Source organism: Panthera uncia, chromosome B1 (assembly GCF_023721935.1).
Source record: "Panthera uncia isolate 11264 chromosome B1, Puncia_PCG_1.0, whole genome shotgun sequence".
Lineage (NCBI taxonomy): Eukaryota > Metazoa > Chordata > Mammalia > Carnivora > Felidae > Panthera > Panthera uncia.
Window position 1 is genome coordinate 133,390,755 of NC_064811.1, and position 25,614 is coordinate 133,416,368.

General features: G+C 35.5%; 1 protein-coding gene across 9 annotated transcripts in view; it reads left to right on the forward strand.

Annotated features, from left to right (window-relative positions):
• Positions 1–25,614, forward strand: part of RAPGEF2 (Rap guanine nucleotide exchange factor 2) — a 254,414-nt gene that overhangs the window by 114,290 nt on the left and 114,510 nt on the right. For 7 of the 9 annotated variants that reach the window (XM_049631260.1, XM_049631251.1, XM_049631254.1 and 4 more), the window contains exons 5-6: positions 21,138–21,213; positions 23,021–23,188. In XM_049631260.1, the coding sequence (XP_049487217.1) occupies positions 21,138–21,213; positions 23,021–23,188 (244 nt within the window). The other 2 variants (XM_049631259.1, XM_049631258.1) reach the window with 2 other exon arrangements.

Below are 25,614 nucleotides of genomic sequence, written 5' to 3' on the forward strand. Positions count from 1 at the left end.
CCTTTCTCTCTCTCTCTCTCTCTCTCTCTCTCTCTCTCTCTCTCTCTAAAAAAAAAAAAAAAAGAAGAAGAAAAAAAAAGAAAAAAAACTCGCTGATAAATGTTATGAAAGGGTAACTTTATTAGACATTAAGTGTATCCAGATGGCATGAAAGTAAGGTGAGGATCAGAGCTCTGGAGATTGTACATTATAGGTAAGATTTACCTTCAGTTATTAGCCAAATCACAACAATGGTGGTATAGATTAAGCATGGAAGAGAAATTGTGGTTAGTGAAGAAGGAAGGGGGGGAAAAGGTATAAGTCATCTCAAAACTGCTCTCATTGGGTTTTTAAGGTAATGTATTGGTCTAACATACCTACCTTTCCATCATGGGGAGATATTGGTAACTTATAATAGGAATAAATGACATGATACATAAGTTTTTTAGAAGTTTTTTTTACAACCAGCGTTACTAAAAGTTGTTTATTTCTTTAAAAGAAGAAATTGATCCTCCTTCCCTCCCTTCTTTCTTTCCTTTCTCCCAAGATAAACCACAAGATTTTGTTTAATTCATATTTGGAATAATATAAAGTCAGTGGATGATTGAAGAATTAGTAAGGGCTAATAAGTTATAAGAACCACTTATCTCAGACACTGTTGAGACAGTGTCTCAACAACTCGTTGCCACATTATTTTGCAGAAGCAAGTGATTGGGGCCTGTGGTTGGCCAGTTAATGAAGATAGTTGGTTAGGCATAGAATCATGGGAAGATACTTCTGTTTTAACTTAAGAATGTTCAATTTGATCTATACATATAATATATATGTGTGTGTATTTATATATATTTGCATATATAATTGGATTAAAATACACATATATATACATAAATGTGAGTGTGTGTGTGAGAATCACTCTTACTGGACTCGACAGTTTCCTTCCAGTCTTCCGCAGTTATTTTGCCTACACCTAATCCAGCAGCAATGCTTAAAAACTGACATACTTTTACTGAGGTTTCAAAAGCATTCTGCTTCATAGATTAAATAATTATTAAGTCAAACAGATTGTTATCAAGAGTAAATAAGTGTATTTTTCTTTAAAAATGTTCGTCTGTTGGGGCGCCTGGGTGGCTCAGTCGGTTGAGCGTCCGACTTCGGCTCAGGTCATGATCTTGCGGTCTGTGGGTTCGAGCCCTGCGTCGGGCTCTGTGCTGACAGCTCAGAGCCTGGAGCCTGTTTCAGATTCTATGTCTCTCTCTTCCTCTGACCCTCCCCTGTTCATGCTCTCTCTCTCTCTCTGTCTCAAAAATAAATAAATGTTAAAAAAAAAAATTAAAAAAAAAATGTTCGTCTGTTAAAATTAATCACTACAAGAGATGGTGTCTTAGCAACTTCATATCTGAGGAGAATTACTTACCAAAAGTGATGAGCGTAGTGACTAGAACTGATTTCCAGTACCAAAAAGTACCCTGGGCTATTAGTTACACCCCTTTAAGGGAGTCCTCCACTTGATGCTTAATCAGTACTAATGAGTCGATCGACCCCTGTTCTAAATTGCTCACCTGCAGTTATATGTGCGAATTCTCCTATCTTATTCATTCTGCCGATATCATTGAGTTGCCTCTGTGGGCCTGCCTAGAATATGGTGTGGAAACGCAGAGATCCTACCTGTGTGTCCCCAAAGCCAAGTGGTAAAAAGTGTTTTGAGAAGGAAGTGTGGGGTCCGTTTGTCCAGTGCTGCAAGGAGATTCAGTAAGGTGAGACCAGAGACATGACCTTGGGATTTGGCAGCTAGGGGGTCATAGGTGACCTGAGCAAACCATTCGCAGTGAAGTCGTGGAGCTGATTGGGGGAAACTGGGAAGGTAAGAACTGGTGAAGGGGAATTTTCATTGTGAAGAGGAGCAGGGAAATGGGCCGGTGGCTGGGAGTCGTTTGTGAACTAAAGAGCAGTTTGTTTCTGTAAAATTGAGAAAATGCTAGTGTGTGTTTGTACGTTACTACAGATGATCCAGCAGAGAGGGGTAAATGGATGGTACTGGAAAGAGAGAGGTAATTGCAGAAATGGGTGAGACCCACAAGATGGGGAGGTGTTAGCTTTGGAACGAGTGAAAGAGCTTCACCTTCTTTGCAGGCTTATGACAAAAGCTGCATAGGTCGCTGGGTAGATTTGGGAGTTCAATGGTAGGTATTGAGGAGTTTTGACAAAAGAGGGAAAGAAGTTGTACACAAAGGGAGTGTTGAGTGCCCATTTGATATTCGTGGACATAGATGGTAAGTGTGTGTGTGTGTGTGTGTGTGTGTGTGTGTGTGTGTGTTTCCGAGCAACTTTTGGCTGTTTAGGGGCAGGCATGGAGAAGGTGTTGCTGGAGTTTGTGCTTTACCAGTGCATACAGTAAAGGGAGAGATAGGAGCAGGAATTAAGGGTGGATCTGGAATAGCCATACCTTATGTGGGTTTGTTCCAGGTCCCTTGAGCTCTAGAAACCATATATGTAAAGCAACAAACACCTACAAGTCTACTTGACTTCCTGCTTTTTCTGTCTCTAATGGCTTTAATAAAAAGCTTGTCACCTGCTCTAGAAATTTCTGTGAGTCTCAGTTTTGATCTCTCTTTTCTCCCTCTGACAATTGTGGGTTTTTCTTTTTAGGAAACACTTCAGAGTTAGAAATGGCAGTATCCATCAAATCAACTGCCTCTATCACTGCTTCCAGTGCCTGTGTTCAGATGTCACCTGCTCTATTAAAGTAGCTCTCTGAAGGCCATCAATACTTCTTCCACAGTGTCCCCAAATCATTGTTTGAAGCATAGGACTTTTCTTCTTGATCTTTTGAATAATTAGCTTAAATGACTGGCAGCTGCCAAACAGATAAAATCCAGACTTTTTAGTGATACATACAGGGCAGCTCAAAATGTCTCCAACCTAAATTATTCCCTGTATACCCTCTCCAGACACCCAAGCTGATTGTTGTGGTCCAAGCATATCTTTGTCAGGTTGTTCTTGCTGTCTGGGATATCCACCTTGCTGTTGCTACCTTCACTCCCATTGTTCCTCATCTGCCAGTGAAAACAACCTGTTTAATTCTCTGGGAATCCTACCCTTGTTTTCCTGTCAGGATTAATTGTTCCCTATCCATACTAAACTAAGATTTTTGAAGGGTGTGGCTGTATTTTTCATCTTTGCTTCCCCTAGCATATCTAACACTTATCAGCCATTTCATAAATACTTGTTGAATTGTATTGGTTTAGGATTTTGTGTGTGTGTGTGTGTGTGTGTGTGTGTGTGTATGTATACAGATGTATGTTTAAATTTATTTTTGGGGGGAGAGTGCAAGTGGGGGAGGGGCAGAGAGAGGAGGATAGAGGATCCAAAGCAGGCTTTGGGCTGACAGGCTGACAGCAGTGAACCTGATGCAGGGCTTGAACTCATGAACTACAAGATCATGACCTGAGCCGAAGTCGGATGCTCAACTAAACTGAGCCACCCAGGTACCCCCAGGATTATATTTTTAACTTGCCCTTAAAAATCACTTTAAAAAAGTTTAATGATATTTCACTAACATATTACCTTAAAAAACTTATTTTAACGTTTATTTTTGAGAGGGAGAGAGACAAGTGTGAATGGGGGAGGGGCAGAGAGAGAGGGAGACACAGAATCCAAAGCAGGCTCCAGGCTCTGCACTGTCAGCCCAGAGCCCGACATGGGGCTCAAGCAGTGAGGTCATGACCTGAGCTGAAGTCAGATACTTAACCGACCAAGCCACCCAGGCGCCCCAACATATTCCCTTTTAGACATAACTTTTCAATAACCTCCGATTTATTGAAATTTTGGTTAGGAAAAGAATGAGGCTGTACCATAATGGAAGGAAGGAGTCTGGGGGGACGCTCATGAGAACTTGGTACTGGCCAGTTTGTGCAGGAGTGCAGAAGGGGCAAAAAGGCAAAAATGGTATCTTGTTGGACATCATTTTGCTTACTACATTAGGTACAGTTAGTTTTGGTTGTATAAAACAATTGCATAAACACAGCAGGACCTACTTTTTTTGTCACATAAAAGAACCCTAAAGGTAGATGGTCCCTGATGGTCTAGTGGCTCCTCAGTGTGAAAAGGTTACAGGCTTTCATCCTTCTTTCCAAAACCTGTGTGTGCACATAGCTTCCACTTTCAGCATCAGGTCAGACCACAAGGTGGCTGCTAAATCACACCTGTGATGTCTGCAGCAGGAGCTAGAAGCGGGAGGGAAGGCAGGAGAACAAAGAAGTTTAACTTCTATCCGAATCAGATTTCTTGAAACAATGTTTCTTTTTATGTTACATTGTCCAGAGGTGCTTAACATGATCACTTCAGGTTGCCCAGGAGCCTAAGACAAGTAGTCTTTTATTCTGTGATGTAATGCGCCCGCTAAAAATAATAATAATATGTCTTTATTTAAAAATAAATAAGCACAGAACCTGATATGGGGCTCGAACTCACGAACTGTGAGACCATGACCTGAGCTGAAATCAAGACTAAGCCACCCAGGCACTCCTAAAAATATCCTTCTAAGAAGGAGGAGAATGGATGTTGGAGTGGATAATCAATACTTTCTATTACACTTGCTCTCCAGTTTCCCTTCTTAGTTTGTTCATTATCTTTCTTTTCTACATCATTCTAACCCCTCAGCCCTAGGATCATACTCTTCATCAGCTTACCCACACTGCTTCGGGTCTTACATCACCTATAATTTCTACTTGTCATATCTAAAGTTGACTTGAGTCCAGGTATTCCCATGACACACACAGATAAGGTAAAAATATATATTAAAGATTTTAAGACAATGTTGGGAAGGAGTTCCAAATAAGGCAAATGAAATTATGAAACAAATGTGAGCTTGGTTTGACTACAGTTGATAATATTGAAGGGAGAGTTTAGTTGCAGTTTATCTAAACATATCCTACGTTAAATTTGAAATAAGGTGGAGGTGTAAGTTGATGGAATAGATTGAGATGTGTTAAAGATCCAGTGGGATATATTAAAATGTTCCCGCTTCAGGTATTAGTTGTATTTTCTGCTTCAGCATGAAATGTCTTCGTCCTGGAAAGCTAACATGACTTTGAGCATCTTTTAGAGCAGCCTTACCCCGTTTAAATCATATTCTGATGGGATACCTGATGCACAGAGCAAAACAGATCTCTAGAGAGGGAGTTCAATTGCTGGATCAAGTTGGGAATTTGGTTGCCATAACGACAGCTTCACAGATACGCTGCACGTATAAGTGCAGGCTTTCACAGTCCTTGGGAAACTGGCCTTGGTAGTGTCTTAACAAAGTAAGTAACCTTAAAGAGAAGGACTCTGATGTTTTTGGCTGTAGTAGTACAATTGATAGGTTATCCAGGTCATCTGATGCTTGAAATCTTCAGTCAGGGAATTTGTCATTTGTGATCCTTGGTGTAAATGACTGTGAGTTCACTCTAGAGTTTCTTTTTAGTGATGTTTGGATTTCTCTTGCAAAAGTAAATACAGTATTTCATAAAGGTTTTAAAGTCTGATGTGTGTGTCAATAAAATACTGTATTTTTCTCTGTAAAAAACTGGATTTACTTATCTGCTGCTAAGTGGAATGGAACCCGCAACCCATGTTTGTGCCACGGTCATTTTGGGGGAGGCTTGGTGTGGAGGGATGTGTGAACTACCATTTCACCTGTTTGAATTCAAACTGCCTTTAAATATCTATCAACTATATTTATTTTTATAAAATGCTTATTTATTTATTTTTGAGAGAGAGAGATCATGGATGTGCATGGGAGCGAGAAGGGGACAGAGAGAGAGAGGGAGACAGAGAATCCCAAGCAGGCTTTGACATGGGGCTCGAATCATGAACTGTGAGATTATGACCTGAGCCCAAATCAAGAGTCGACTGCTTAACCAACTGAGGCACCCAGGCACCCCTAAAAAAATTTTTTTTAAATGTTTATTTTTGACAGAGAGAGAGAGACAGAGCATGAGCAGGGGAGGGGTAGAGACAGGGGGAGACACAGAATCTGAAGTAGACTCCAGGTTCCGAGCTGTCAGCACAGAGCCCAACTCAGGGCTTGAACTCACAAACCTCGAGATCATGATCTGAGCTGAAGTCAGACCCTCAACCGACTGAGCCACCCAGGCGCCACCGCCCCCCCCCCCTCCTATTTTTTTTTAATAAGAAGCATACTTTCGCTATTGGGAAGACCAACAGAAAATAAGAGTGTTATTAGTAAGAGAAAGATTGTGATATGAAGCAAATCATACATGGTGAAATTGGAATATTAAAATAAAAACTTCCAGTTAATCATAGTTCAGGGTCCCTTTATTTTATTTAATTATAAGTTAAATTATATATATATATATATGCATAAAAGACTACAAAATCGTATATTAAAGAAAATGACTTTATTCTATTATTTATTTATTCTATTATCCTAGTTGATTTTTTAACGTACTGAAAATTGTTTAAAAGTACTTCAAGAATTAAGAAATATACTCTCAGCTATTATTTCATTTTATTTCATGTATTATCTTTATATTAGAATTTAAATGAATGTAATGTGTGCTTAAAAACTACCTTCCATATTTATTACTGATAAGAATATTGAGCTGTAAGTTCAAAATATTAAAAAATTATTTCCTTTCGTGTTTCTTATCTTGTCACATATCTGTGGCTTTATAGAGGTTATGTATTTTTTTGCAATGAAATATAAGATATAATTTCTAGTATTTCATGTTCATATGTTATAGATCTATATAAACATTAAGTAAGTATATTTTCTTAGTTATTTGGTTATATGGTTTTTTTTCAGTTATATTTAAAGGATTATTTTTACTTTGTCTTTTATTAATGTCTTTATGTTTTATAGCTATAAACTGCTTAGTTTATCAGCTTTATTAAGATAATGTTTATTTCTTAATATAAACATCTTCAGATAATTTAAAATATTGAGGCAGTGGTCAAAATCTGTCAAACATTTTCCTCTGGATTATTTTTGTTATTTTTTGCTTTATTAAGATGAATTTAGAAAACCATCTTAAAGTATTTATACTTTAGTTTTACAAATAGAAAAACTACGAGTATTTCATTTTCATCATTCTTAATCATATATAATACATGATATACCTATGTCTATACCTATGTATGTTCTTTATTTATATATCTATATGTATATATTGCAGAGGTCTGCTGCCATGATAGTTTATATAGTCTAAAGGAATAATTCCTTGTTATTCAGAATCTTGAGACCACTTCAGTTTACCCCTTTGTCATCTGATCTTGATTTTTAACTGACATAATTTTGGAAATACAGAATGAAGAGTTAATTGTGAATAGAGTTTTCTAGGTTTTATAATCATTATCCCATTTAAGTGAATTTTTTTTTTTTTTGGAAGTATGACTGACATCTATTAAGTGAACCTTAAAAAACTGTTATATATAAATTTGTATATGGAAACATCCCTCTGGCTAAAGCAGAGGTATTTTTCATTGATTATCTATGTCAGAGTATAAAGTAATTATAGTTCTTCAAAAACAGTAGAGAAGAACTGTCTGATAACTACTACAGAGTGAGAAGTATGAATTTTAATTTTTCTAAGAATGTGCTTGTGGGACAATAAGTAGAAAAGACACTGGATTAGAGTCCTCATGTTTGGCAATAAAGATGGTTAGAAGATAAAATACAAGATTATGAACTGTAACTGACCAAGACAGAAGTTTCTGAAGTGGGCTAGTTAGTAGATTCACCTGGCTGAATGGGTAAAATGGGTAAAATACTGAGACCCAGGCCTAGAGATTTTCCACTACAATCTGTATTGGACCATGCCACTCTCATTTTCAAAGTTTACAAGCAAGTGGTCAGATGTGAACTGAGAGGCTGAGCTAATGACTATGAGACTGATGTGTAGCCACTGAAGTTTTTTTTTTTTTAAGTTTATTTAGACAGAGAGAGAGAGACAGAGCATGAGTGGGGGAGGGGCAGAGAGAGAGGGAGACACAGAATCTGAAGCAGGCTCCAGGCTCTGAGCTATCAAGCTGTCAGCACAGAGCCTGATGGCGGGGCTCGAACTCATGGACCACGAATCATGACCTGAGCCGAAGTTGGACGCTCAACCGACTGAGCCACCCAGGCACCCCGATGTGTAGCCACTGAAGTTTTCAGATCAGTAGAATGGGAAGATAGTGGAAGATTGGCAAAGTTGGAACCAAGACAGGAATCCTATCTCAGTAGCCTTGGTGTGTCAAAGCTAAGGGCCTGACTAGTATTTTCAGGGAAATAGAAGATGATGGGTCACATGTCAGTGTAATTTAGAAGGACTAATTGACGAAATTTAGGGACTGAAATTACAGACAAGGGACAAGTTGGAGTAAAAGATGATTCCAATGCTTGGAACTTGCATGTCTGGTAGTGTGATGCCTTTGCCAGCTATAACCAAATCTGGAGGGAATGAAGCTGGTGGAGATCAGAGTTAAATATATTTGGTATTAGGCCTGTTGTGGTACATGCTTTGACAGACAGGGGGAGCCACAGGAGGTGTGAGGAGAACCTGGGCATTGAGTCACCTGAAACGCTTTGGAGATGGGATAGTGTAGGTGTAAAGGTAGGTAAATAGGGAGAATACAGAAACAGAAATGAGATTCTTATAAGGTCAGAAGGCTACAGGGACAGAATTTGACAACTAAGATATTGCTTTCCTGCCCATTTTCATGCAGAATTATCTCATGTCTTGTTTTAAGCAAGCTATGCAACATATTGCCAATTCTCATATTAAATGGTTGTCGGATTTCATAAATTCTACTGAACTTTGTAAATGAGGTAGTTTTAGTCTTTTGCAAAACATAATTTGAAAATGATAGTTTAGGTTCCTTCCAGTTTTCTGGATGTTCTGTCAGCATTCATGAACATCTTTTTGTATGGACGTATGTTTTTATTACTTTTTGAATACCTAGGGGTGAAATTGCTGGGTTATATGGTACATGTATGTTTAATTGTATAAACAAGTGCCATGCTGTTGTGTATAATAGCTGTAACATTTTGCATTCCCAACAGCTTATGAGAATTCTGGTTGCTTTACCTCTTCCCCAACTCTTGGTATTGTCAGTCTTTTTAAAATCAGCTTGTCCGTGTCCAAAGTTTGTTAGGATTTGATTGGATTTGCACTGAATCTAAAGATCAATTTGGGAAGATTTACTCTCAGTAAGATTGAGCCATCCAACCTGGTATATTTCATAATTTAAATCTTCTATTATTTCCCTTTGCATGGTTAAATACTCTTTTTGTAATTTTTTGTGTATAGGTCATATATGTCTTCATTAAATTTATTCCTAAGTATTTTACTTATTTAAAAAAATTTTTTTAATGTTTATTTAATTTTGAGAAAGAGAGAGAGAGAGCGCACGAGCAGGGGAGGGGCAGAGAGGGAGACACAGAATTCGAAGCAGGCTCCAGGCTCTGAGCTGTCAGCACAGAGCCGGACGTGGGGCTTGAACTCATGAACTGGGAGATCATGCCCTGAGCCGAAGTCAGCTGCTTAACCAACTGAGCCACTCAGGCACCCCTAAGTATTTTATTTTTGATGATAAGTAGTAGGTTTTTACTAGTTCAGTCTATAAGGGAGGATCTGAAACAGGTTAAACAGTATTTTCAGAGTTGTCTACTTATTGGTAGAATTAGAATAATTAGTTATAAAACAAGATAAAACAAACTAAATATGGCTTTTGAGAAATGTCCACATTTTATTCAGATGAATTAGATTATTTGACATTTTATTACTTGATGTCTTTCTAAGAAGTTACATATATTTGTGGGCTTATGCTTTTCCTTTCTTGTAAATGTGGGTTTTTTTTTAACTTCTAAGAATTTTATGAATGCGGTATTATTTGAGTGACCCCTGAACTATTCGTTTTTAGGTCCTGTCTTTCAAGGACATGCCTCCTATTTCAACTTCATTTCTGGTATATGGCAGATTTGGGGGAGGTTAGTGGCTAGGTTTTGGTGCCATTTATGTAGCCTTTAAAGAATATCAGATGCCTGGTTGCCAATATTTGAGATCTTACTTGATTTTTGAGATCATTTCAGTTTCTTGCTGGTGAGGGGCCAGTTTGAATCATTCATTTGAATTCATCTACCATTTTTCTCATTAACAAGTTACATAGATCTATTTGGTGATTTCTTAATGTAATTGTTCATTTTACCTCTTTAACGAATTTTATGAAAATTAGGTCATTTTTAGATAAGATGTTAGGGCTAAGCTTCCTTGTCTCTTTAACTCATACATGATGAGCTTTGCACAGTGAAATGGTGAACATTTCACAAAGGCCTTTTGGATAAGGCATGTCTACATGCTGAAGGGGAAAGCTGTTATGGACCATAACTTTTATACAAACTGATCAGCTGCCATCTGTGTACAAAGCACTGTGATCAGCAGAGACCTGTTTGTGCCTCTGTGTAGACTGATAGCAGCAGATCAATTTAGCTGAGCTGTTCTGTAGCAGTTGGGTCACGAGGACATAGACACTACCAAAGTGTAGTCATCATCACAGCACTGTCCTTTGCTGGTTTAGGTTGTGGCAAGAGAGAAAAACTGCTTGCTCTCTTCACCCCAGTACAGCTGAGGTAAGATCCACCTTTTTTCTCTTGAAGGGATAAGCAAGACCAAAAGCAGCCTCTTTCAACTTTTCCCACGTTGTTTTGGTTTAAACGTATGCTAGTTTTTTTCCCATGATAATCCCTCAAGCCAGGTATACAATTCAGCATCCCTTTGGTGGAGAGCAATGTGTATAGTACAGCTTAGATAAATTCTAATAACAAAATTGCATTGCTGAGCACATCTAAACATTTGACCTTGGAGACTCATAGGAGAGCAGACATTGCAGATTTCCCTACTTGCCCTTGACTTACAAGAGGGTAGATAATGAATTAATAGAAATTGATAAAAGAGCATCTGTCAGGCAGCCGCTGAGGTCATGAGGCTGGTATGCGGAAACAGTACCCATACAACATGCGTAACACATAACTGCAGCCAGGAGGGGTGGGTGGGTCATTGAAGCAGGAAATTAGCCTTCAGAAGGAATGTTGGCTTTCTGCACGAGCTACAGCCGCATGGACTCACTGAGAGAAAACACACAGGGAAATGGGGAGTGCTCATTGCCGCAGAGAAAAGAGCTCAGATAGAAGGTGGCAGTGCTATTGCTGTTATTGGTGCTTCAAAGATTTTGAAGACAGTGCAGGTTAGATTTTTTGTTCTTAAAGGAATTAAAATGTTAATAGTGTAAATACCAAATGTTTAGTACTTCTCCCATAGTTAAATAGACAACAGGCTACTGAGGAATGAACAGAGAGGAGAAAACACAGCTTATGAGGCCTTCGCTTGTAATTTTTTTCTCGTGCTCTCTTTTAAGCAAAGGTTAAATGTTGAGATTCGTGGTGGAGCAACCCACCTCTGTTAATTTGTGCAGGGTGATGATTGTTAGAAAATTTATTTCTAAATGAGCCTTGAAAGAAATTGAGAGACTCGTAAGTGTGTAGTTTTCTCAAATAGTTACTTCTGAAATAGGATCTTGTTAAAGGCCATGCTTTAGAAACAGTTGGTAATTTACACACACATGTAACTTATATGTAGTATACTTGGTGTGTGTATGCTTTTGTTTTAAATACTTGTAACCTTTTTTTTCCCTTTTGGTTAAACTAATGAGCGAGGACAATATTTTAAAAGCTGAAATGCATTTTTATGGTAATTTTTCAGATCATGTTCCTTTTATACTTATATCAAAATTTACTCTTGTTATTCTACTGATTGAGAATGGGATAGATGGCATCAGCAGTTACTTGTTAGATTTTTTCCCCTCTAAAGTTAATTGCTATCCTTCTATTTAAAGGCAGTGTCATATGAATACACACACACATATATATATAACACATATATGTGTGTGTGGTATATATATGTGTGTGTGTGGTATATATATGTATACACACGCACACACACACACATATATATACGTATATTTGTATATATATACATATATATATATACGTATATATATGTATATACGTATATATATGTATATATTTGGTGAGCCCTAAATAAGATTGATTTTGATTTAGGAGCATCAGTTCAGTCATTTTATTTAGATTCTTAAGGAGAAAAGTGACATTTAGTAACTACTTATCATTGTCCAGAAATAAGGTATGAAAAATTGGTGTTTTTAAAGTTTTACATTTTAAATCATTTTATAAATTGGGAATGCCCACCAGCATAATCTCAGTTTGATTGCTGTGTATTCCCTCACTGGGTATAGCCTGACATGAACAAGTTTACATTCCAATACTGAGGAATTGCATTCCACTGGGCAGTTCTGACGTACAACAAGAATGTGGAGGCCCATACAAAGGGCAAGTTTGGGGACACTGATAGAAGCAGCTTCTGTGTTCAGCAACTGCCTTTCGTGGAAACTTACACTGGTGTAAAGTACTCTTGACTCAACTTGGGTGGGGAAAATGTGGTCACAGAAAGTTAGGACAGGACAGCCGTACCAGAGAAAGATCCTGCAGTACCCTGCCTGGGGTATCATTACCAAAGGTATTTATGAAAACTAGGTAAGACTTTATATTTTCAAACATTTGTGCTTTCTTATTGTGGGTCTTGAACTTGAAAGACAGTTTATCAAGCTATTAAAATTGTGTCTATTTTACGTTATGTAGAAGACTAATTGATTTTAGTAATTTTTGTCTGAATATTTTTAGTACTATAAAGTCATTGCATTTTGCACCTGTAAGAAATATTGAAGTTAGCTTACTTCAATTTTACAACAATTTCTAATTCTTCATTTTAAATTTTTTCTGTACAAAAACTTAATGAGGATGAAAATCTGGATTGTTAAATGGTTTTTGGAACAACCATTCCTAAATTAATTGTACTTAGGGAATATGAGCATTTAGGAATAACCTTGTTATGCTGTACGTGGTCTTTATAGCAATCATTTGTGTGAATTTAACATTTTTTTTTTATAGCTCAGAGAACCAATATATCGACCAAAAGTAAACCTGCGTTACTTTTAGTTGTCTTTTATAGTTGTTTAATGTAAGATTATAAGGACATTCTGAAATTACATTGAGGTTAATAGTTGAAAGCCAAACTGTACAGTGTATTTATACAGAACAGTTTTAGAAGGATTTAAAATAGGCTCTAGTAATTAAATTTTCTTACGATGTAGAACGAGAAAACTGTCAGCATTCTTAAACCACATACAGCATACTTCTTCATGTCTCCCTATCTCTTTCTTTCTGACTTTATAGCCTCTTGTGAAGGCTGGTTGGTATCTAGTATAGAAAGGGCAAACAAGTTTTTAAATATTCAGGCCCAGTCTCATTGATAACTGTTACCTACATCTTTCTTGCTTTTGAAAATTATTATACATATGTATTTGTATTTATGTGTTTATATAGAAAGACTGAAATTATTAAAAGAGAGGAATTATTTTTTTAAAATAATTTTAATTCAAGGTTTAAAAATAAGCAATGTCACTTTAAAAATTAAGAAGTTTAAACTTCAAAAATATCATTGTTTATCATGGCATGTGGTATTATGAGTGCCGTTTCAAAGAAGCAGATGTTCTACTAGTTGAAGTTCTGGCAGCAACTGCCTGGAGAAGCTTGGTTTTTATAGATTTGACATTCAGATCTTGGCCTATTCCAGGGTAACCCTCAAGCTCTTGATGGTCATTTGTAATTTTGCTGAATTTGAATTGCCTTCTGAATTACAAAAGCTGATTTGTCTTTTTCACTCAACTAGGCAGTGAGTGAGCCTAGCCAATCTCTGAGAATCTATCTTGTAATCACCTTCTGCTCTCCACTTGTCATTGGGTTTATGCTTTATGGGTAAATATGATACAGCATGGCAATATTCCTTAGGAGGTCTGGGAGTTATTCCTCATAAATGGCAAGCTTACCAAAGACTAGAGTTTATGTTATTGAATGTGGAAGAGGGCTATAGCAGAAAGTAAGAGAAAGGGCAAGGTCAGTGAAGTATGACAGAATCCTGTATTATGGAATCTGCTTGTGATTTCAGGCATCTCATTTAACCTTCCCTTAGATAGGTTGGCTTAGTTTCTTCAGTTGTGAAATAAAAATGGAACTAGAGAGGCAGTTCTTACAGGGTGAGTAGGAATGCATTGGTCACATGTATTATCACCTGAGGGCTCTATATAAAATACAAATGTTTGAGGACCTTTGAATGTAGTACCTTGGATTATGGCTGAAGAAAAAAATGCCAAGAAACCCTGTACTATAGGAGTTTCTAAGTTTTGTTTTTTTGTTTTTGTTTTTTTAATCTCTGAAATTCTATAAATCTATTTTGGTTTTGATGTACCATTGTAGGAAGCAAATATGACAGTCTTTTTATTAAACTCATGGTACTCACTCTTCTGTCTGTATTCACAACTTCCCTGTGACTCATCTTTTGCAGAAGATACATAAATTCTTACATGCAAACTATATAAGAACAGGGGCTTATATTTAGTGAGTGTTTTATAAGCTCTGTATTGATCACAAAGTTTATTTTGATTCTGCTATATGGGTCCAGTGAGTATTTGGAAGAGGAATAGGAAGCCGAATTGTGGAGATGGGGCTGGGGTGGCAGTACCCTCAAATTTATGGCTAGCAGTAAAATAAAAATAGGGTTAATGCTGGATGAAAGAAGAATGTAGGTAGTACAACTGACTCTTCAGAAATATTTCAGTGACACTTATTTGCCTTCTCCCCATTTCTTCCTAGTTCCACTTTCACCCACAACTTCTCTCACTTCATTGCTAATTAATGTAGAAAAGAGGTCAGTCCCAGGCCTGTCATTGGTATAATTCGGTCATCAAAGTTAACTCTTTCTTTGTCTCTAAGATTTGCTATTATGTGATCAAAGTGGTATCTCTGCATTTTCTTATTCAAGTCCCAAACTTTTGCCAAGAAACCCAACCTTTTTATCCTTACATAAAATATGCCATTTGTTTGTTTGTTTGTTTGTTTGTTTATAATCTCTACATCCAACATGGGGCTTGAACTCACAACCCCAAGATCAAGAGTTAGATGCTCCTCTGAGCCAGCGAGGCACGCCAGCTATTTTAACTATTTAAGGTGTATGACTCAATGGCATTAATTACAATCATACTTGTGCAACTGTCACCACTACCTGTTTCCAAAATTTATGTTCCATAGCTCTGAACAGAACCTCTGTAACCATTAAGCATTCCTACACCCCCCAATAATCTATAGTCCACTTTCTGTCCTTATGAATTTTCCTGTTCTATATATTTCATATAAGTAGAATCTTACAGTATATGTCATTTTGTGACTGGTTTGTTGCACTTAGCATGATACTTTCAAGGCTTATGCAGGCTGCAGCATGTATCACAACTTCAGTCCTTTTAATGGCTGAATAATATTTCATCGCATGTGTTTATCATGTTTTGTTTACATATGTTTAATATGTTGATGAACATTTATGTTGTTTATACCTTTTGGCTATTGTGAATAATGCTTTAGTGAACTTGAATGTACACATATCTGTTTGAGTCCTTGTTTTCAGTACTTTTGAGCGTTTATCTAGGAGTGGAATTGCTGGGTCATATGGTAATTCTCTGTTTAGCTTTTTGAGGAAGCACCAAACGGTTCCACAGGGACTGTACCACTTTATACTCCTACCAGAAAAATATAAGAGTTCCAAGTTCTCTGAATCCTCTTTAAAACTTGCTATTTTTTTAAAAAATTATAACCATATTAGTATCTCATTCACATCTATCATCAGGTGTGAATTGGTATCTCATTGTGGTTTTGATTTGCTTTTCTTTAATGATTCAGGATGTTGATCAGCTTTTCATGTGTTTATTGGCCATGTGTATACCTTCTTGGAAAAATGTCTAGTCACGTACTTTGCTCATTTTTTAATTAGGCAAATTTAATTTTTTAATTTGTCTTTGTTGTTGAGTTGTAGAGGTTCTTTATATATTCTGTATATTAAACACTTCTCAAATGTATTGTTGCAAATACTTCCTCCCATTCTGTAGATTGTCTTTTCAGCTTCTTGATAATGTCCTTTGATGCACACAAGTTTTTAATTTTCCTTTTGCTGCTTGTGCTTTTAGTGTCATATTTAAGAATCCATTGTCAAACCATAAAACAGACTCTTAACTATAGAGAACAAACTCCCGGTTGCTAGAGGAGAGGTGGGCAGGGGGATGTGTTAAATAGGTGATGGGTATTTAGGAGGGTTGTGATGAGCACTGTATGTATGTTTAAGTGATGATCACTAAATCCTACACCTGAAATTACTACTACACTGTATGTTAACTGACTGGAATTTAAATAAAAACTTGGAAGTAAAAAAAAAAAAAAAATCCATTGCCAGATCCAATGTCATGAAGATTTATCCCAGTTTTTTTTTTTTTTTCCTAAGAGTTTTGTGGTGTGGGCTTTTTAAATTTAGGTCAGTGATCCATTTTCAGTTAATTTTTATATGTGGTGAGAGGTATGGGTTCAACTTCTTTTTTTCTATGTGGAAATACAGTTGTCCCAGCACATTTGTTGAAGGGACTGTTCTTCCCTCATTGACTGAGCTTGGTACCCTTGTCAGTATCGGTTAGCTATAGATATATGGGTTTATTTCTGGACTCTCAATTTTGTTTCATTGGTTTATTCCTCTGCACTTCAGCCAGTACCACACTATTTTGATAACTATAGCTTTGGTGTAAGTTTTCAGATCAAAAGTGTGAGTCCTCCAACTTTGTTCTTTTTCAAGTCTGTTTTGGCTTAAGTAGGCCCATTGCAATTTTATTTGCAAGAATTTGAAGATTGGCTTTTTGGGATTTTGATAGGGATTGCATTGAATCTATAGATCGCTTTGTGTAGTCTCTTATAAGACTTAATAATTAATAACAAAAAAAGAATGCATTTGATAGGACTAATTGTCCATTTCTGCAGTGGTACCAAGAAGCATTTGGAGCAGAATACAGTCACATAGCTTTGAAATAATCCTTAACGATTTATGACTTTTCTTTCTTTCTTCCCTCCCTTCCCTTCCCTTCCCCTCTCCTTCACTCTTTCTTTTAAATTTCTTACTTTTCTTGAAACCCTTAAGGATTATAGGTATATTTTTTAAGTTGCCCATGTTCTTATTTAATTTGTATCATTTATAAATTTTCTTAAATCATAATTTTATAAACATTTAAGTTTCCAACTTTCAGCTGCTATTAGTAAGACTGAAGAAGTGTTTAAATTTGTGCCTCTGATCTTACAAAAAGTCCTTTGGAATTCCTTAATTTTTTTGTTGGGAACTTTTCAGTTCTGTGTTTTTCCCCTTAGAAACTTTGCTAGGAGAATGCTATATCATAGGTTTTACATGGTTTGCTATAAGAGTAGGTATAGTAATTTCCATTTTTAAAAATTACTTCCTAGTGTATTCATCATTTTGAGGTTTTTGTATATATTTTTGTTATTTATTATGTTAGTACTTACTGTGCTAATGCTTTAAAGATGTCTAGATTTCATGTATGTCTTTTAACTAAAACATGAGAACCCCTTGTTGTTTAATGTCATATTAAATGGTGTATGCATTTGATCTGTTTTCTCAAAGGATATTTCATTGTATAGAGTGGATCCTCTGATTACTGCTTTCTTGCACTCACATAAAACTAAAGGATGAAATGTCTTGTACTTTATTCTTACTGACTTTGTTTTGTGCTTTACTGTCTAAACATCTATGTCATTTGCATGCCTGCAGATTTCTCTCCATTTCTTTCCATTAAATCTAAAATATTTTAAAGAACTGATCTCAATATCATCTAGCGTGGAGCTTATATGTTGCTATCTGGTGTCCTTTTTTAGCTCTATACTTATGTTTCAGAACTGAGTTTCTATCTATCTATCTATCTATCTATCTATTTATTTATTTATACATACATTTTTTTCTGAGAGACAGAGATAAGCGTGAGTGGGGGAGGGGCAGAGAGAGAGGGAGACACAGAATCCGAAGCAGGCTCCAGGCTCTGAGCTGTCAACACAGAGCCTGTTGCGGGGCCTGAACCCATGAACCGTGAGACCACGAGACCATGACCTGAGCTGAAGTCGTACGCTTAACTGACTGAGCCACCCAGGCGCCTCTATTTTTATTTTTTTAATGTTTATTTATTTTTGAGAGAAAGAGTGAGTGAAAGAGTGTGTGAATAGAGGAAGGGCAGAGAGAGAGATGGAGACACAGAATCTGAAGCAGGGTCTAGGCTCTGAGCTGTCAGCACAGAGCCCAATGTGGGGCTCTATCCCACAAACCGCGAGATCATGACCTGAGCCGAAGTCAGCCGTTCAACTGACTGAGCCACCCAGGCACCCCCAGAACTGGGTTTTTAAAACAGTGTGTAGAACATGGTCCAAGATTTTTTAAAAACTTAGTAAATAATGATATTTATTTACTTTTGTTTACATATTTATTGTTTCAAAGTATCACAGAGGAAAAGCGAATGTATTTTGTGGACTTAATTTCTAGCTAGCATTTTCCAGTACTTTGTTCATCCTAACTTATAGCTTCTGGTCTGTAAGCAAAGAGTAAGTCATCTTTGCATTAGAGACGAGAGGTCTAGTCATTAGGCCTAGTATGTGCATTCATGACCTACTGTTTGGCTCTTTTGAGGTTATTGTACTTCTAGGTTGTTGGCCGGGTTTGAAATCATAGATTGTTGGATGAATGAAATAATATATTCTCCTTTGCTAGAATGTGTTCTGTGTGCATTTGCCTTCTCTGCTGAGTGTATTCAAGGAATTACCTGAGGGCGAGTGTTATTTTTCCTGCAGTTCACGTATTTGTGATGGTCAGTAGAACTTGAGTCTTCTGTGGCTGCAAAGGGAGTTTCATCAGATTCTGGTGTATCTCTTTTCCCAAAAGACTCTTATGGAGATATTTTTGAATAGCACATTTTAGGGGATGCAAACTTTTCATCTCCGAAGTAATAGTGTTTGTGCAAGTGAATATGTGATTGTTGTCCTACCATAAAATTCTATTGAGCTAATGACTACTTTGTACAAGGATTTACACCTTTAATTCTGAAGTAGGGAGAGTTGTTGGTACAGAATTAGGCATAGAATAGTGACTACCATATTGTTTGTGTAGACATTACCCCTTTTGTTGCTGAAATTTGTAAGCAATTCTAACAGGTTTTTATTTTTATTGAATATTATATACACATTGCATCCATTCTAAACATTTTTTTTTTACTATTTGAAATTTTAAAACAGGAAAATCATTCAATCATTATGTTTCTAAAACATTATTATTATGTTGTCCAGTGCTATAATTTAATAAAATAGAATAAAAATTAGAGTTACAATAGAGAACAAACTGACAGTTACCAGAGGGGGGTGGGTTGGGGGATGGAGGAAATGGATGATAGGGACCAAGGAGGGCACTTGTGATGAGTGCTGGGTGATATATGGAAGCAGTGAATCACTATATTGTACATCCGAAACTAATATGACACTGTATGTTAACTAGCTGGAATTTAAATAAAAACCTAAAAAAAAGAGTTACGTAGTTGTGAGTTTCTTTAGATTTTAATGTTATTTTATTTAGAAATACACCTTAAACATATAATATATATTTTTACCTAGTCATGTAACAGGATTAAATGGGTGAAGATGGCATAAAACCTACTACATATTTTAGTAACATGTTAAGATTATTTTTTCCATTTGTAGTGTATCATTAAATTATAAAGTTCATTGTAAAAAAATTAAACTGCAATCAGGTAGTTCAGAAACCAGAAAGAAATTTTTGTGTGTACTGAAGATTTTATGTCATTTTAGTGGTATTTAATTGTAAACTAAGGTAAGAATATTTAAAGATTTAGGTCATTTTAATTGCACAAGAAGTAATATTCTAGATGGGTTTATTATATTTTCTTGCTAGTTTTTCCACTTTAAAAAAGCACTCTAATATGAATGTTTGTGTGCATGAATGTACATATGAATATTTAAATAATTTTTTCATATATATGCCACATATAGTTCTGTTTTTGATTTTTTAAGAAACAGGATTAGTTGCTTGATAAAAAAGTTCTTTGGAAGAATTTTTTTTTTCTCAAAGATAAGCTATTAAAAATGTTTATTAAAAATGTCAATTGGAGGGAGGGGAGAATTTTGTAGTAGTAAATGGGTAGGAGTAGCTGGTATATTAGAACAAGTCAGGACTACCTAGCTTCACCAGGATTTTCTCCTCATGGTTCTAGTGTGAATATAGCTATGGCAGAATCACCTGCTGCAATGTTCAGGTGGGAGTTGTCACAGATAAGGCAAAGGTGCTATATCTTGAGTTCGCTAGTGAAAAGTTTTCAGGAGAAATGGGCTTGTGATATGCACATCCACTTGAATTAAGGAAAAAATCTTAAGTGGAATACCTTGTCCTTACACTTATTTCGAATAAGTTGATTTGAAAATGTAGAAAAATTTAATATAGTTTTTAGGTAAAAGAAATGCTTAACTAAGTCAATTAAATTACAGAAGAAAATTTATATGCATTTTATACTTTGTATGTTTTTATAGTTTGCCATTGATTCAGTTCCCATTAGAATGTTAGAATATTCTAAATTTTCACCTAGCTGGGAATAACTTGAAACAGTCTATACAGCCCATACAGACATTTGGGTGGCTCAGTTGGTTAATTGTCTGACTCTTGGTTTCAGCTCAGGTCAGGATCCCACAGTTTGTGGGTTCAAGCCCGATTTTGGGCTCTGCACTGCCGCTGTTGGTGGGGAGCCTACTTGGGATTCTCTGTCTCCTCTCCCTGCCCCTCCCTGGCTCACGTACACACGATCTCTCTCCCTCTCTCTCTCTCTCTCAAAATAAACAAATAAACTTAAAAAAAAAAAGTAAAACAAGCTAATATAAAACACATTCATACTGGTTTTCTGTTACTTACATTATTAATCTGGAAACATGATATTGGAATTTTTCAGAAAAATATATATCTGAAATTTAAGAATTTGAATGGTTCCTGTTATTCTGTATAAATAATGATGAAAGAGTTTCCCTTTCTCCAGTGGTTTTTATTATTTTATTTTATTTTTATTTATTTGGAGAGTTGGCCTAAATTTTCAATTTATATTTCATAAATCTTTTTTTTTCTTCCTAGTTTTGGCAAGCGTTCTGCAGGAAGCTTTAGGCGTGGCTGTGAATGCATTGTTTTAGAGCCTTCTGAAATGATTGTGGTAAGAATACTTCTGTGAAGACTTTTTTTCCCTAAAAAAATTACAAAAATAAAAACACTTTTGCACAGTACTTATAATTGTGTATTATAGATTTTATAACTTTAGATATATTTATTCCATAATTTTTACTATGAATCTGAGTTCATAGTCATAATATTGTAATTATTTATAAGATTCAATGAAATGAAAAAGATAGAAGACTCAAAAGGGGCAAGTACCTAAATGTTTTGTGCTTGAACTTTTGTTAAATCAATCTGTGATAATGCCATTTTACTTAAATTTGGGAATGATCTTTGAATTACAGGATTTTAGCTCTCTAAATATTAATTGGAATGAGTAAGATACTTCAAATGAATCATAGTAATATGTATTCAGGCAACAGTTAGGATAAGGAAACCAATTCCTGTTTATTATACATGTCTTACAGTCTATATGTATATATTTTAAACTTTATTTTTTGAGAGAGAGTGCATGAGCAGAAGAGAGGGGTGGAGAGAGAGAGAGAGAGTGAGAAAGAATCTTAAGGAGGCTCCACCCCGGTGTGGAGTCTGATGTGGGGCTTGATCTCACGATGGTGCGATCATGACCTGAGCCAAAATCAAGAGTCAGACACTTAACCAACTGAGCCATCCAGGTATCCTGGTCAATATATTTTTAAAATCCTGCAATTCAGTTAAAAAGAGAAATAAAGACCTCAACAGAGTATTTAACCAGCGTACTAGTCCCCCAGTTTTCTGGCCTAATATAGAAGATGATGGAAGCTTTTTATTCACATTTAATACAGTATTTGGTAGAAGGCCATAAGTCTATTTTCAGAGAAGATTTGGGATTTTCCCCTATGATGTAGGAGAGGAATTCATCAGAATGAAAACTTCCTTGTCCAAGGGAGTGAAAATCTTTGGTAAAATTTCACAAAATTTACTCTTAAGTAAGAAAGTAACATGGTGGTAAGTAAAGATTTAGGATTAGAAAATGTGGGTAGTTACATAGGACTTTCCAGCAACAGGTCTTGGAAAGCATTTTAGGTATTTCCTAGAGATTTTGGCCTCTGTAAGTGCTATTTTGTGTTTCTCTGTGGGACTTTTGATATTTAAAATCGTATACTTGCCGATATTATACAAACTACTGGGTTTGCTAGTGGGAGAATAGTCTTAGAATCTTACTATGCCTTGATTGTGAGCAATCACATTTTCATTATATAAGTATGAGGAGGATTGACCTAAAGTAACTTTTATTCTGGTTGGTCCATTCATCAGTTTCTAAAATGTTGAAAATGAGGAATTTTTTTTTTTTAAATAACACTATTTATAAAAAAAAGAAACTGAATTCACAGATTGAAAGTAGGAAGAGAAACCCTAGTAACCTACCAAAGCCATTCTGCTAGCAGTCCAGCTTGAGTCATTTGGGATTTGGGGGTTTTTACAGATTTACTCATATACACCAGAGTTAAGACAATGGGGCCGTTGCTTTCATAATGCGAGTTAATGTATCCTGTGAGTTCTTTCACTAATAAATCACTACAAAGATTACTGAAAATATCCTTCCCTTTAAACTGCAGGAAATTCAACAGTTACTCATATTGCCCTAAGTGGAACTGAAAATGCTTCTTCATAAAAGAAAAGTTACTCAAAACCAATTAGTTCCAGAGAAGTTCAAAAATGCTTAGGCTGTAAAGATAGTTTGTCTACAAATGTCTTTGCAAAATGAATGAATATGGACTTATCTGTAAGTTTTATTCTGTGTCTAATCTTAATATGGAATGTTGTATTTGAGGAAATAAATTTTTGTTTTTGTTTTTTTTTTTCAGGTGGACTATATGGATGAAAATGAAGAGTATTTTCAGCGTCAAGCTTCTCATCGACAATCTCGAAGGAGATTTAGAAAAATCAACCAGAAAGGTGAAAGACAAACAATTATTGACACTGTGGATCCTTATCCTGTGGGCAAACCACCTTTGCCTCGAGGCTATCATACGGTAAGTTATTAAAGTATAATATTTTTATTTATCTTTAGTTTTTTTGTTTGGAATTTTGTGAAAAGACATTTGCATTTTCTACTTTAGAGGAATAATTCCTTTCTGTGATATACCTATCCAAAGTGTAGGTTTTGCTAGGAACACTCTCTGCCCCTACCCCACTCGTGCACTCTCTCTCTCTCTCTCTCTCTCAAAATAAACGTTAAAAAAAGAAGAATTATAAACTCATAGCCAAGCCCTATTTCCACCCACTGACCATCCCCAGCTCTGCCAAATTACTTGGTATGAAGAGTTTTAAAGAGCGTTGAAATAAGATATCAAAAGATATTGGCTAGTTAGCCTTTTTACTTATTAAAATGTCCTCTGAGGTTAGCTTTGTGATCAGCTATACAGTTGTAACTGGAATATTTTAAATTCTTACCTTCATCTAAAATTTTACCTCTGCTCCCAGCCCCAATAACTGGTATCAGACTTATTTTTTTTTAAACGTAGATATATAAAAATTAAATGTTATTTTCATAGCTTTGCATACCACTGTGAGAATATTTCCTGAGATTTTTTTGTTTTTAATATGATGAAGTGAAAGCATAATTTGAAGGGATGCTTTTAAAAATCCCAATGTAAAGATGGTCTGAAGTACTTCTGATAGTTTCAAAGATCATTTTAAATGCTGCAGCCCACTTGATCGTCATTTATTTCATAATTATTTGAGAAGCTATTTTTATGTTTGAGGAAACCAAGGCACAGATAATGAGTGATTGTGTAAGACCCCAGTATAGTCAGTTTTAAAGCTTTATGTTTCTTATTCCTTTCTTTCTGCTTAACTACTCTATGCTTCTTTCCCCTGATGGCCAATCCAAAATAGTTGAGAAGATATTTTAGGATTTCTATTTTCAAAAAGAAAGTAACATGAGTTCTTACATATGTCATAATAAAGTCAAAAATGGTTTGTCTGTAGATATAATAACATTAAATGGTAGTCATTATATGTGAAATTAATTTTAAAATAAAAATGTAACAAAACTAGATAATTGACAACTGTTTTGCATTTCTCATTTGTTTTGTTTACTTGCACTTTTTTTCTTTTTGCAAATAAGTATAAGTACAAAATACATGGGAAAATAAATATAGACTTAAAATTACATACTTAATTTTTAGTAACTTTTAGTGATAGGATATACTTTATACCTGCACTTCATATGTTTTATTTCTGAGAGCTCTTTGTGTGTGGATTTTTAAGCAGTTTTGACCACCAGCTACCCGCCTACTCCTCTCACTACCCATGCACTATTTTAATTTAACATGAATTTTATAGTTGAATCATTTCATTGAGCTCATGTGGAAAGGGTAGCTTTTTGCACATCATAAAGAGAGCTTTGTTTGTCCTTTGGAGAGATTTGGTGTTAAAAAAAAAACCCATGAAAGGTTTTTTTGTTACCATTGTCTGTAAAAGAAGGTAGTATTTTTAGTGTTGATACAGGATCATGGAAGAAGGAAATTTGGATTAAAAATAGTTGTACATATTAATAGTTCCATATATTATAATATTTTAGTCTAGTACTAATATTGTTAATATTCTTTCTGCTTTAGAATTATTTTTCCAAATGAGATTCCATACTAAGATAGTGGGAGTGTGAATTACTTAAAATCTATTGTTAATGCTGATTGGTTTAATTTTATAGTCCTATTTTCACACTTGAGTTGGGGGGGATCATTTTATAACTGTTATTCTCTTTTATTTCCGTGTGTTCCCCCTTTATGGAATACTTCACTCAATTTCCCTGCATGACTTCCCTTTTTTGATCTGTTGTATAAAAATGTGTAGGGCTTTTTATTATTACAAGATTACTTTTTTTTTTTTTAATTTAATGGTTTTAAAAAAATACCATACCTGGTCAACAGATACTTTTATGAGGGCAAAGTCAGTACTATGATGAAAGTTTAACTTGATTACTAATGGATCTTGTGCTAGCTTACTAATATGTGATATGTTGGTATTAATTTTACTAAATGAGTTCAGATTGGCAACAACATGGTCATAATGGAAAATATTGGATACTTATTTTGTGTGCAAGTTGTGTTTTAATTATATTTATATAATATTTATATTTTCATCTCAATACTTGATTTTAACCTATGAAAACAACAAAATCTTGTTTGTATATATGGTGCCACAGGATAAAAAGAATGAAATGAAAGTTATTATTCTTCATTAGCCATAAGTCATATTTACTTATTCTTAACAGAAATATTTCTTTTTGAAAGAATCCTAGTATTGTGGGACTGTGGGTGAAAAGTTTATTTAGAAGATGCATGATCATACTTCACAGGTGATTTTAAATGATTTCAAATGCATTTCCAGTTGCATGGCTAAAAACATGGAGAACATTATATGTATAGCCGATTCTGTATGGTCGTACTTAACC